Consider the following 14,347-nt stretch of genomic DNA (forward strand, 5'->3'; position numbering starts at 1 on the left):
AGACCCAATGCAGCCAAAAACAAATAAAGAAAAAGAAAAAGAAAACTTAAAAAAAAAGAAAAAGATCAAGTGGAGATACAAGCAATAAGAATCAACCCAGCAGTACTCTGATAACTATGATTAACACTGCTTTGATATTCTAGCTCACCCCCAACCACTAAGTGTCACCTTTTCTTAAAGCCAGTAAGTTTCCTCCTCTCAACAGCAATCGACAGCAGGAAAAAAATGGCACTCATGGTTCAATATCATAACTATTTTATCTGATTCCTTATCAAAAGTTGTAAGACTGTTTTACAAGATAAGAATGCTAATTACATTTTGTCTAAATGTCAAAAGCCTACATATCCTTTGACTCAGCAATTCCATTTCTAAGAATGCATACTAAAGAAACAGTCCCACAGGAAGTATGTGCAAGAATATTTCCCACAGCACTGTTTGTAGTGTAAAAAGACTGAAACAACCTAGTACATTTATAGGATGGAATACCATAAATAAGGCAGAGCTCTATGGATTAATAGGAAACAATCTCCAGATATACTGTGAAGTTAAAAACCCAGTTTATAGAACAGCATGCTATCATTTACGTAGCAAAAAAAAAAAGAGAGAGAGAGAGAGAGAGAGAGAGAGAGAGAATACACACATACACGTACAGACGATATCCAAAGGACATGCCAAAAACTGGTACTGCCGTCCCTAAGAGGAAGCAGTGGGGGAGCACAAAAGAGGTCAGGCAAAAGGAAGACCTCTCACTGAATATACACTGTACACGGTTTTGCACTTAAAAAAATTTTTTTTACCATGTACCTGTATTGTTTATTTTTTTAAAACGTAAAGGTCACATAGGTTTACTCGGTTTCTCAATGAACACCTCAGGGACGTTCAGTTTCTCAATGAACACTTAAGGGACGTATCAGTTCTCTCTGATAAAGCTTCACAATGGACAATCAGAGATCTGAAGCCCTCTGGCTAGCAGGCATATATGGCCTCAAGCTTAACTTACTACTACTTTGACTTAGTGCGCAAACAACCAAGCTCTGAAACTGTGATTTGGAAGTTTCACCTGAATGCAAGGAATCAGAAAAATTCTCCTCAGGAAAGTGTTTCCTGACTCCCTAATTTGGGTTAAACGGCCCTCTTTCATGTTCCCCCAAGGCACCTGCTGCTTACTACTATCATATCACCTTATCCTGAAAGCATTTATTCCCTAGTAATATTCTTGCAACTCGTCTGTAAGTTTGAAATTATATTAAAATAAAAAATTATACCCCCCCAAACACATACTAGCTATAATAAATTCCGAACATTTAATTAATAATAATTCCATGTGTTCTCTTAGCATTTACAAGAAGTCTGGAAGAACAATTTGGATAGCCCAAATCAGTTTTTAAAATTGCCACCAAGAAAGTATGAAATACTGAGTATTAAAGTACATATACGGCTTCCCTGGTGGCGCAGTGGTTGAGAATCTGCCTGCCAATGCAGGGACACAGGTTCGAGCCCTGGTCTGGGAAGATCCCACATGCCGCGGAGCAACTAGGCCCGTGAGCCACAATTGCTGAGCCTGCGTGTCTGGAGCCTGTGCTCTGCAATGAGAGGCCACGATAGTGAGAGGCCCGCGCACCGCGATGAAGAGTGGCCCCCACTTGCCGCAACTAGAGAAAGCCCTCGCGGAGAAACGAAGATCCAACACAGCCATAAATAAATAAATAAATAAATAAAAAATTTTTTTAAAAAGTACATATATAACTTCAACTTAAACATTTTCCCCCTATGGTTAAAAAGAAGTTTGAATTTAAATTAATTTTTTTCTTATAAAATTCTCCTATAGAGAGCAAAGGCACCCCAAACCGTTTCACTGATTTTAGAGCTGTGTTCACTGTTGCAAAGGTCTCCCTAAAATTAATTTTAAGTTTTGGAGAGGAATGTCTTTGAACAGTCCTCTAATTCCTCTCCCCTTTTTTCCTCCCCCCACCTTGTATAAATAAAATCAGAGACAACATTAAGTAGGAAAAGAAGTTTCATAAAGGCAACTAGAAAAGTGTGCATGGAATCAACTGATTAGATAAATGGGAACAGGAATGTTTAAAGTTGACTGCCAAAGCCATCTCTTCTGCCTCTTGATGTTTCCTCAGCCAACGTTCAGTGCCAGCAACATGCTGGTGACAAAGTGGAAACTGCCAGATGCACAGGCTTTAAAAAGTGATACCCAAGTTGTTCATTAGAGAATAAAAAGGAGTTGTGATAAAAAAAAGAATTCCATTTGTTTTGAAGAAAATGTAAAGATTTCCAGATTCTTCTAAAATTCCCTTTTCTCTAAAGGTCTACTTTTAAGGCTAAAGCACTTGATATTCCTACTAAATCATGACTGTTAATCTAACATCTATACTGTGCAAGATGTTCTTCATGAAGGTGAACTCCTGCCCCTGATGACTGGGAGTCAACAAAACTGAAATATTCAGTGGTTCAAACAGATCTAACTGCTGTCTGAACCTACGTATTTTAATAAGGAATATTACTAGCCATTTTTTAAAATGAGAAATTATTACTTCCTCTGTTTTTCCATTCCAGGTCAATAAAGAAGCACCAATTTCCAAGTCTTTCCATCAGGATATACATCTAATTAATTCCAAAACTCAATTTGCCCCCATTGGGAATGATGGGAGAGAAACAGCTTAGAAAAGCCATGTGAATTTCTAAATTATAATTGAGGATGTGAAGTTTGGAATTATTTTTTCAATTTGGATAAAAAATAATCCTATTTTTCTCTCATTAAAATGAATTTGATATAAAATGACAAAATGAAAAAAAGGTTGGAGACAGATTACATCTACTTCCTGACATAAGAACAAAGCGAAAAGCCCCTCTGGTGTTAGTTTAAGAAAAAGGCCTGGAAACTCTAATCCTCTTACCTAAGTGAGTAATATTTCGGTAAGCTGAAAGTCACACAAGCACACCCAGTTTATAAAGTACAAACAGTGCTGCTATTGTACAATGTGCTTAACACGCATCAGATCCCCTCTCTCTCTCTCTCTGGCACAATGGCCACTGAGACAGACTGTTCATGTTACTGACTTTGTATTCCATAGTAATAATCTCAAAATTGGAGACATCTCCCTTAGACTACCAGAGAACTACAATTTCAGCTCAGCATCAAGTTTGCTACTTCCACCTGAGTTAGACTTTTGAAAATCTGTTTGATGGTTGAAAGGAAAACCTGACATGGAGAACATCTAATGATAAAGAAAGAAGAGAAAGAAAAAATCTTAAGCAGCAAGAAGAGGAGAGAGGGGGTAAGATAAGGGGAGGAAGAGTACAGTTGATAATAAAACCGGCTGCCTGGGTGTCAAAGACGATAACAGTGGGGAGAAACGTGGCCAGGCTGTCAAGAAGTACTGAACTTTTAGACAACAATATCACCCATCAACCAGAGAGTTCAGAATTAGAAGGGCCCAATTAATACCCATTAAATAGAGCTCTTCACTTTCTCTGCTCAGAGCTCTGAGGCTTAGCCAGCTTCAAATCTCCTTGACTGCTCACACGTCAGGGTCACTAATATCTTACTTCCAGAAACTATAGCTTGGTCTTTGTTCCTCCCAACTCTCACAGTGTGAGGCTTCCCCCGATTTCCTCCCAACCCGAAGTTTACAGCACTGCATTTCCCTTTGGCGGCCCAACCTGGCCTCCTGGCCTGACACATCTACCCTGGAACACAACTCCAAGCTCTGTGAAAATTTCAAAGACATCTTTACAGTGAAGTAAGAAAGTCTATTAAATTAGTCTATACCCACTTCTTGCCTCAGAAAAAAAGTGTTTTGCCCTTATACTTGCTTAAGTAGCTGTTCTGGCAAACGTGAAGAAAGATTATCATTAGAGTACATTCAACTTATTTATTACAATGACAGATACTGGCCCCCCAGTGCAGACTGACCTTAACAATTTTAAGTACATATCTTCCTCAATGTTTCTTTGCTTAAAGCAAAGAAAAACTGTCTGTAAAGACAGACAATACATATAAGATTCTCCAGCCTCATACATGTCTCCTTCTGCTCTTTGGAACCCGCTACAATTTCAATAGTTAACTTGTAGCCTCCTTTCATTACCTAGGAATTTTAAATGTTTTTTTTTTTTTAAACGCATTGTTTACTTTGTTTATTTATTTATTTATTTTTGGCTGTGTTGGGTCTTCGTTTCTGTGCGAGGGCTTTCTCTAGTTGCGGCAAGCGGGGGCCACTCTTCATCACGGTGTGCGGGCCTCTTACTATCGTGGCCTCTCTTGTTGCGGAGCACAGGCTCCAGACGCACAGGCTCAGTAATTGTGGCTCACGGGCCCAGTTGCTCAGCGACATGTGGGATCTTCCCAGACCAGGGCTCGAACCCGTGTCCCCTGCATTGGCAGGCAGATTCTCAACCACTGCGCCACCAGGGAAGCCCTACCTAGGACTTTTAATAGACACTTGATTGTTAGTGATAAATGGGACCAAAACAAACAAAAAAAACCCACACAAGATGACCTACTAGCAATAAGAACAAAGACAAGCCTGAGAACCCTAATTTCCTAATTTAAGTCTTTACTGGGAACTGGTCCTTACACTAAAATATGTAAGTTACTCGGACCTTAAATTAAAAGTGGAAGACTTCCCTGGTGGCTCAGTGGTTAAAAAATCTGCCTGCCAATGCAGGAGACACGGGTTCAAGCCCTGGTCTGGGAAGATCCCACATGCCTCGGAGCACCTAAGCCCGTGCACCACTACTGAGCCTGAGCTCTAGAGCCCGCGAGACACAACTACTGAGCCCACGTGCCACAACTACTGAAGCCCGCGCACCTAGAGCCCATGCTCTGCAACAAGAGAAGCCACCGCAATGACAAGCCTGCGCACCACAACGAAGAGTAGCCCCCGCTCACCACAACTAGAGAAAGCCCGCGCGTAGCAACGAAGACCCAACGTAGCCATAAATAAATTAACTAATTTTTTAAAAAGTGGAAGAGGAATTAGACAATATATTTTTATTATCCCTGGCCAACTGCTTTATATTCCATTCTGATGTTATTATAGCTCATAATACATATTTGTTGTTTTGTTATATCCATATTCCTGATGATACCTGGAGGGCTTGTCTTTGTGTCTCCAGGAGCCAATAAATGTTAATTGTTAAATACATGTCTGTTAAATTATCAAAAGAATAAATGGCATCGGATGGGTGAGACAACAAGGATCTAGGACTTCTAACTCCTTATATTTGGTACAGTCAAATGCTCCCTGCCTTCTTTTCCAAAATATTTTATTAAAACCAGAGAGACTCACATGATAAAGATGACAATATTAAGGCAAAACGCTTCCCTTTCTGCCTCAAACACTCAACTCTTTAAAGGTGTCACTCCCTGTCTTATTAAAGCACAGAGGTTTCACAAAGACACTGTCCTCCACTCTCACCAAGCCAACATCCAACTTTCAACCCTATACAAGTACTAAACTGTCTTACTCCAAAGCTAAATAACTAAACTTACGCTATGTGTACTTCAGTCAAACTGGGCCAGCAGACTGTGCGGTAAGCGATGTTCTTTTTAGTAAACTCAAAGTTTCTCATTTTGTGATTAGTTCCCAGTAATGTTACCTATATAAACAGCAGCTTTCCTGGAAAGGGAGAACTGGAAGACAAAATAGTCTTCCATTAAAGCCTTCCAGACAGTACCAAGAGAATCTGAGAGGGACTTTTAAGCTCACAGAAAGGGCATAAGTACGGCAGCAGACATACACAGTAAGGAAACAGGGAATAAAGATGTCTTTGATTCCACAGCACCCACCCAAGCTCTTAGCACTAAAAGTCAAATAGAAAAGATGCTGCTTTGTATCAATAGATATGACTCTCTAACCTCTAACCTTTACTTCACTGAGTCAAAACTGAACCAAAGCTGCTTAGGAGCTCTGTGGAGTATTCCAAGGGATCACTGCTGATTTCCTAACAGTAGAGTAAGATTAGATTTGTGTCAAGCTTCCCCATTCATTAACAGAAGTGCTGCCAGGCTGTCCAGAAATTCCCCGCCCAAGTCCCAGCCATCCCGGAAACATGAGAAACCAAGAACGCTGCAATCATGGCCTTTTTGGTATTGGGTCCAAAAAAAACTGTGTCTAGGCCAAGACTGTAAATGAAATATCATCCAATGAAAAACTAAACAGTCAAAGAAGTTTTCATTTACCCAACACAGCTATCACAGACAGACCCAGTACTGTACAGAGGAAGTTTCCAACCTTATTTAATGATAAAATAAACACCCAGCAGAAAACCTTTAGTCACACGTAATTATACTATAGCCTCAGATCATGAATGACGTGGATAGAAAACAGGCCTAAGGGTTCATTGGCAATAGGCTTACAGGATTTTGAACAAGGATAAGTAATAAGGTCAGAATTCTTTTAGTGTGGAATCTTTTAGGGGAAAGAAGGCACTTGTAGGTAATAATAAAACTCCTACATGCCAGGAATTGTTCTAGGCACTTCAAGGGTATTAACACATTTAATACTCACCACCAACTCTTTAAGATTGATATTATCAATCCCCATTTTAAATATGTGGAAACAAAAGAACAAAGAGGCTAAGCACCTTGCTCAAAGGTTTACAGAGCCAAGAAGTGCTGCAAACTAGTCGGGGTTCAGATTCCACTGGAGTCAAGGTAGAAACACAGTGTCCCCTGGTTTCACCAATATTCACTAGAATTATGACCTCTGGAAACCCGTCTCCTCTTGCCTCCCCTTCCATATAATTTTTGCTTTTGCATTTCACTTTAAAGAGATGTCACATTCCCTTAACTTCATAACGCTCCTTTGAAAGCAGTGGACGATATGAGAATATCTTCACTTTACACAGGAAAATCCAAGCCCAGGTTCCTCAACTTCTCCCCCAATGATGCTCTTTGAAATAATCTGATATATGAAGGGAATTTGGGGAAACCAAGTGAAAAGGAACCCAAAGGCGTAATAACATCAAAAAAATTAGCATAGCTTTAAAAGCAGGGACATATGAAACCAAACAGATGGAGAGCAGCCACCCCACTCACATACCGTGTGCAATAATGCCCCCTACAAAGGTACCTGGAGCCTGGAGGCTGCACAAACAGCCCTAAAACCAATCTACACACAAGTACTCAGCGGCCTGCCCAGGCCCCTCACACGAAGGCGCTCCCTGGATGTCGGCTGCAGTAAAATGAATTCTTTTGTTGAAGTGGGGCGAAGGGAGGCCCAGGGAGCGGACGGGGCGCCAGGTCTCCGCAGATAAGAAGGCGGCCGCGGGGACCTTGCCCCGTGGCCGTCGGCCTCTTCCGCGGCGTGAAACGGGGTCAGCGCACCGTCGATCACGGGTCCCGGCCCCGCGGCTGGTCCGGCCGGGGGTTCGGCCATTTCTCTTAGGCCGCGGAGGGAAAGGGGTGAGGCCGCTGCAACCTCTGGCGTTTCCTTCCCGCTCCCCGCTCCCAGCGCCCTCCTCTCGGTCTTCCTTCGAATAATGCAGCTCCATCTGGACCCCGCGCCCAGGCCCTCACAGCCCGTGCCGCCCCTCGCAGCCCCGCTCGGCGCCCCGCATGCCCCATATTGGCCCCGGCGCCAGCTCCCAGGCCAGCCCTCCATCCGGGGAGCCCGGGGAAAGCCGGGCGCCCGCGTGACCTCTGACCTGCCCTGCGCCCCACCTTACCGTCTCCGCAACCACCTGACAGTCTGTCCACGCGCCAGACGCTCCATACCCCTGGAGCCAGCGCCACGCCAGCCTACCCCCTACACGCCCCGCGATTGGCCGACAGGACCGCAGCTGCACCTTCCTATTGGCTGGATTCTCCGTATTCCCCTTGGCTGCCGGCGAGCAAGGCGGGCCGACGGCAAATTCCGGGGCTCCGCCCACCCCAGGTCAGGCTGGAGGCGGGGCCACGGCGGCCCGGGCGAGAGCTGTCTCCTGCAGAGTTAGTGCTCGCGCTGGTCCAACCCACAGTGTGGGTTGGAGTCTCCCACCCCGCTGGCAACCTGCAGACACGTAAGTTTCCTGATGTAGTTCGCCGCGGCCTCATGTTAGGTCCTGGAAATCAAGATCATTTCTTCTGAGACGCGGCTCTGTGAGAGATACAGCTCCATCCTACAAAGTATAGCCACCTGGCAGGACCATTTCCTCTCGCCCCCAGAGCCACATCATAGTATCTGCTGCCCCACCAAGAGCACCCCACACCTGGGAGGAACCGCGAAACATCAGCTAGTGCAGCCATTTCGGCTGCATTAGTTGCCCCATTCCCAAGCTTCGGTAATGAATTGTTTTCCGCTCTCCTACGCAGCTGCCTCGCTTCGTCCCCCAAACTTTATTCTCCATCTACCCAAAAGTAGTCCCACTCCATCCGCAGTTTCAATCTCACATCCCAGAGTCTTTCTCTGAAGATGATGACCAGACTTGTGGTGCTTTAGAGGGGAGAAAATAGTCTGACTAACCACCCTAATTTTCTACAGTGTCGTTTAGAGCTACCAGAAACATTCTTAGACACCCCTCTCCCCGCGCCCCCCATCGCCCCCATAACTGCTTTCATTAAAGGTAACCAAGCTTATCTAGCCAAGTCATAGGCCTAGAGAGGAAAAGCATAAACCCCTCCAACATCTTTCTTCCTGTAAAAACTGCTAGGAGAAAATTTTATTAGTTGGTAAAAGAGTCCAAGAGAAGAGGAAAGGTGAGTAAACTGCAAAAAGGGAAATCCAAATAAAGTAAAAAGTAAAAACAAATTCAAGGACCCAAAAAAACTGGGCTGAGCATTATCAGTTATCTGGTACAGGCTGGTTTCCATACAGAATTTCTCCTAGAGAGAAAAGAAAATGCACAAATTAGTCCTGAGAATCTCTCTACAGCACATATGGGGAGTTTCAGAAAGGCTTGATGAAGTCCCCCCAGACCAGAACCTTTCCCTTGGGTACTTCTACTGAAACTAGAAAATAAAATGGCTGGAGCCATCCTTCTCTCATTCCAGGTCTGCTCAGGTGGGCAACTTCCCTGGGCTGTTGCATACTTACTTGCTGGCTACTTACTTAGCTCAATGTGTGGAGCTGCCTCCTTCTTAAGCTGTTTCTTCATTGTGCAGGCTGGGTTTGACTTTTCCCAGTGCCGGCTCCTGTCTCCTGCCTCTATATATGCAGACAAATGTGCCTCCCCTTGGTTAGATAAGGGCCCTTTAGGCTGCTCTGGGCAGCACATTGTTAAAGACACCGCATGGAATTTCAAGAAGCAAACCACACCCTTCAAAACATAATCAAATTTCATCTTTGACCTGCCATGAAAAGAGAAGCATCATATACCTGCCACTCCTGGGTACTGATGAACAATGAATTGCATTTGAAAACTTTAATTCTAAGATTTCATCTCTGTCTCATTTCACAGGAGCTAGAGGCAGGCCTGTGTGTGCCAGTGGTTGAAAGGGGTGGAGAAAAAGGAATTGCTTTCCTTCAGGACGCCACCCCCCTTGGAGGGAAGCTGGTTTGGGCACTTGAACCAGGGCTGCATGTGCACTAGGACTCTGCTCCCCTGAGACGTAAGCTGAAACCAATTAACCCCAAGCCTGACAGTCCACGGATATTTTCCACATAGGTACGTGCAGCACCAATGCAATTATAGGCAGTCTCAGAGTATGGGTGAAAATGTCACCCAGTCCATCCCTTGGGATCGGAAGGACCCGCTGGCATCAGCCTGGTCAATCAGTGAGCCACAGGTGGACAACAAAGCCGCACAAACCCAGGACTCTGTTCCTGATGTCAAAGGGAAAAAGAAAAAACACCTGAGACTGACAAAAAAAAAAAAAAAAAAAAAATCCGGAGCAAGCCAGGATTTCTCAATCTAGGAAGAGAGGAGCTGGGGAAAAAAAGGGGGGGGGCGGGGGGGCGTGGAATTTGCCTCAGACAAATATAGTTTAGTATGCCAGCTGGAGGCAAAGCTGGAAAGGAGAGGCATTGGAGTGGGGTGAGGAGAATGGGTGGGATACTGGAAGGAAGACCTTGCTGGCTTCAGGAAGTTTTCTGGTAGTTTTAAGGAAAATCTGCTTAAAAAGCATACGCAGTAAATGTGATAGAAAAATTACGTTAGAATGGAAAAGAAAGAAAAGCAGCAATCAATTCATATCCATCTTCTAGCAAGAGGCTCTAGTGCCTACACAGAACAGCCATAGAGTCAGTAGAAGGAACTGTGGATCTTCTGTCCTCGACCCAAGATGAAGATCTCTTCATTCAAGGACTAAAAGTCATCTCATTACAACTTGACCTATCTCTTTGTCCTTGTTCTACAGCAGACAAGTTCCCTAAGGCAAAACTGCCTTAGATTGGGGCTCAATTTGTCCCCCTTCATGGGAAAGTAGAAGAAAAAAAGAAGAAATATGAAATCACCCATGAACTAACCTGTTGCAGGAAAAGGCCCTATTTTGGTTTAGGACTTCCAAAATAGGAATGCATTTTACAATGAGACTCTACCATAGCCCCCCTATTGCCTTTACTCAGGAATTCCTCCCAACGTACACACTCCACTCTTTCCTACTAGGTCCCCACTGTTCACTTATAGTAACTGACAACATTAATGAAATTCTTATTATGTATCAAACCCCATATTTAACATGTTATAAACAGGAATTAATCCTCGCAATAAGTTTGTGAGGCAAGAACTGTAATCTTTATTTTGCATATTAGGAACCTGAGTCTGAGGGAGGTTAAGTAACTTGCCTAAAGACACACAGGAAGTTAGTGATAGAGCCAGGCTTTGAACACAAATTTGTTAGATGCAAGAGCCAGCACTCCAACTACCATACCATAATGCCTCCATCTTACACACCTAAAACAATTCCCTTCCATTCAAATCTCTAGCTCGGAAATGATCTCTTTTATAAAATCCTATTAATGTAAATTCACTGAACATTCCACATTACCACAATAGCCAACTGATTTCTAAATAGATGTTAATATGTACCTGCATCATGTGTGCTCTTTATTTAAATCGGAGACTTTTCCTCCCATTGTCACCTCCCATCCATTCTCCAAGTATTCTTTTTCATGCTTTTGTTTTCCCTGAAACAACTGTCTGAAATTAACTCCTTCCAACCCTCCCTTTCTTTTTTTTTAAATAAATTTATTTATTTATTTATATTTATTTTTGGCTGTGCTGGGTCTTCGTTTCTGTGCGAGGGCTTTCTCCAGTTGCGGCGAGCGGGGGCCACTCTTCATCGCGGTGCGCGGGCCTCTCACTATTGCGGCGTCTCTTGCTGCGGAGCACAGGCTCCAGACGCGCAGGCTCAGTAGTTGTGGCTCACGGGCTTAGTCGCTCCGCAGCATGTGGGATCTTCCCAGACCAGGGCTCGAACCCGTGTCCCCTGCATTGGCAGGCAGATTCTTAACCACTGCGCCACCAGGGAAACCCCCAACCCTCCCTTTCTGTTGGAGGACGCAGGCAACAAAAAGTGCCCATCAAACTGAGAAAGCACCTCGAGACAGAAAAGCAAGGCAGGCAGCTCCATATAATCAATGGATCAGTTTATTATATGGTAACTTACTCACACGGTGGGATTGGGCAAATAATGATCCAGAAGCATTCGCTACTGTACTCCACACCACCGAAGGGCCATTGGGACAATTTTACAGTTAACCTAGGGTATGGGGGTAGGTGCTCGAAACAGGATGTGCATTCCTAAGTCAAGATTTATGAATGGGTAACAAGTCTTGTGGGAATACATCAGTGAAGGTTGTCATCATTGTTTGGGGACCAACAGAGCATCGGGGCCACCTGGTCCTAATGATTATTAAACAATATCTATTAACTACAAACCACTTGGTAACAGAGAAGTGATTCACGGCACAGCACAGTCCTGGGTTGGGTCAGGGGAAGGACAAGAGGAACTGTAAGGGCCAAGATGGCATCAGTTATGCTAACAGCCATATACCTTCCTTACCTGGAAAACTCATTATTGTTGTAGTTATTGCTATTGTTACAGCTTCCACTAAAACATCCCCCTGCGTTGGAGCATTCGCTGACTCCTCCAGGCAGCATTAGCTCTACATTCTGTCTGCTACCCAAACACTCCTTACTCTACTCTAGCCCTAACTCATTCTGAATATATTTATTGAAAATAACTACATACCAGGCAGAGGATGGGTGGTACAGATACAACACAAATAAGATAAGCACAGCCCCTTAGTGGGTTAATATTTGTGTGCTTTCTTCTCCCACTAAAATGTGAACGTCTCAATAGGGGCGATTATCTTATCTTTGTACACCTGGTGCTAACAAAGGCCAGATATATAGGAGGTGTTCCATACATATATTATCCCATTTTTTAATATGGCTGTCAGGCAATGAAGACAAATAACTAGGCTATGTCTGTTTATGTATCTATTTCCAAAATTGAGTCTTCATCTATCCTGAAAATATTCTTCCCTGTGATAACGCTGGAATGCACAGGAAGGATCCCCTTTGAGAAAGAAGGACTTATTACCCGTTTGGAGTGGGGATGCTGCTGGCCTCAGGCCTCACGTCAGGCCCCTTTCTCAGGCAGCCCACATCAAATGACTGATCTATGTGGGAATGTAAAGATTCATCCCTCTCACCCCAACCAGGGACAGCTCTGAAGGTTGGCTAAGCCTTTATCCTGTGTCACAGCTCAACTTCGCCTGTGCAGACTGCTTCCTTCCCTTCCCTTAGTGTCTATCCCAAGATCACTTCCTAATAAACATACTGCCTCCATCTCGGAGTTGGCTTCCTGTCCTACTACTTTCTGTATCCGGAAATTAATGTGTCTGAAAAAGTGATCTGCACTCCTCTACTTCCTTAACACTCATTTTTCCACCATTTTGTGATCCACCCTAGAAATTACTTTCTCGTTAGCTAATTGAGATCATCATTGCCAAGTAGAGTCAGAACCCACGAACTCTTCAACTTTCTCCATATTTGAAAGGTGCTACCATTCCTCTTACAACTTTCTTCGGCTTCCATCACACTGTGCTCTTTGGGTCGTTCTGTTTGAATTGCTCTTTCTCTACTACCTTCAATTGGGACTTTTCTTCCTCCTACTCCTTACATGTAGGCATTCCTTAGGTTCACTCCTTTCTCGTCTTCTAATTCTAAACAATCTGTCTGCAGTTTCAATGTAATAATACTGGGGACCCACTCAGCATTAGAGACATTCATGGGACAGGTTAGAGTAAAAAGAACAGCCTCTTAAGGGTAAAATAGACCTGGATTCCACGTCAAGCCAACTGAGAAACCATGGGTAAATTATTAAATCTTTGTGTTCCATTTCTTTATCTGAACTGGGTACAATACCAGCCTCGTTAGGATGCTCCCCATATTTTTTTTCCCCAAATGCACCAATGTTCTCTTTTACCTCCCTGTCTTTTCACATATTGTGCCTATGCTGCAACATTCTTGCTCTGCCCATCCTTCATCTAGCTAACTCCTACTCACCATTGATGTCTCACTTTAGATGGTCCTTCCTCCAAAAAGGCCTCTGTGATCCCAATATCTGAGTGAGGTATGTCTTCTATGACACCCTATAGTGTATTCTTCCCTTTCCCGTAGCACTATCCCATGGAATTGCTTTGGCTGTTTGTCTCTAATCCTCTCTGAGGGCCAGGACTTTGTCCTGTTCACTCTTGTATCCTCAGGGAGGACTCCAAGGCTGGCAGCATCCCTTCACAGCCCCAGCACCATTTCACCTTCCTGAGGATGAGTCTTGAGGGCTACTCTCTGTAGCCTCTTTCCCCGAGCTACAGCTGCCACTTTGTCTCTCTTCCCGGATATCCAGCTGGAAAGTCAACATTGCTGTATCCCAAACTATCCTCCTCTCTACTCAAACCATCTTGTTCTTACAATTTCCCTATATTTGCAGTTTCTGGGACTTGAAAACGGAAAGTTCTCATGGATTCCTCATCCTCCCTCTCATCAAACGATGCCGTGACTATAGCCTATCTGCACAAGGTCAGTTGTCCCTGTCTATTTCAGCTGTCACCTTCCTGCTTAGGCTTCCACCCCTCGACCTCAACAACCCCAACATCCTCCTGATCAATCTGATCTTTTCTCTTCCCCACTTAGAAACTTCCAAAGGCTCCCTACTGCCTACAGAGAAGAGGAGAAGGGGAAGACAGCACACATTAACTGAGTGCCATGTGGAGGATGTTTTGCCCACATTATCAAATTCAAATACAGAATAGACTTTTCATCTGACATTCAAGGTTCCCCACACCATGGTTCCAGCCTTCTTTCCACCTCATCATCTCTCCACCATGTAAACCCTTCATTCCAGTTGAATTTCATATTCTCTCCATCCTGAACACAACCTGGGCTTGCCTGACCCTGTGCCTTG

The 14,347-nt window shown here is 44.0% G+C and overlaps 1 protein-coding gene across 4 annotated transcripts in view; it reads right to left on the reverse strand.

Moving 5' to 3' along the window:
• Nucleotides 1–9,420, reverse strand: part of SLC11A2 (solute carrier family 11 member 2) — a 33,670-nt gene extending 24,250 nt beyond the window's left edge. The window contains exon 1 of one of the 4 annotated variants that reach the window (XM_082352412.1): nt 9,045–9,420. In XM_082352412.1, the coding sequence (XP_082208538.1) occupies nt 9,045–9,276 (232 nt within the window). In that variant the 5' untranslated portion in view covers nt 9,277–9,420. Of the gene's footprint in view, nt 1–7,683; nt 7,837–9,044 lie in introns of those variants that run through there. The other 3 variants (XM_082352411.1, XM_082352414.1, XM_082352413.1) reach the window with 3 other exon arrangements.
• Nucleotides 9,421–14,347: the final 4,927 nt, after the last annotated feature.

The sequence above is a fragment of the Balaenoptera borealis genome (genome assembly GCF_965194805.1).
Source record: "Balaenoptera borealis genome assembly, chromosome: 13".
In the NCBI taxonomy this organism is placed as follows: Eukaryota; Metazoa; Chordata; class Mammalia; order Artiodactyla; family Balaenopteridae; genus Balaenoptera; species Balaenoptera borealis.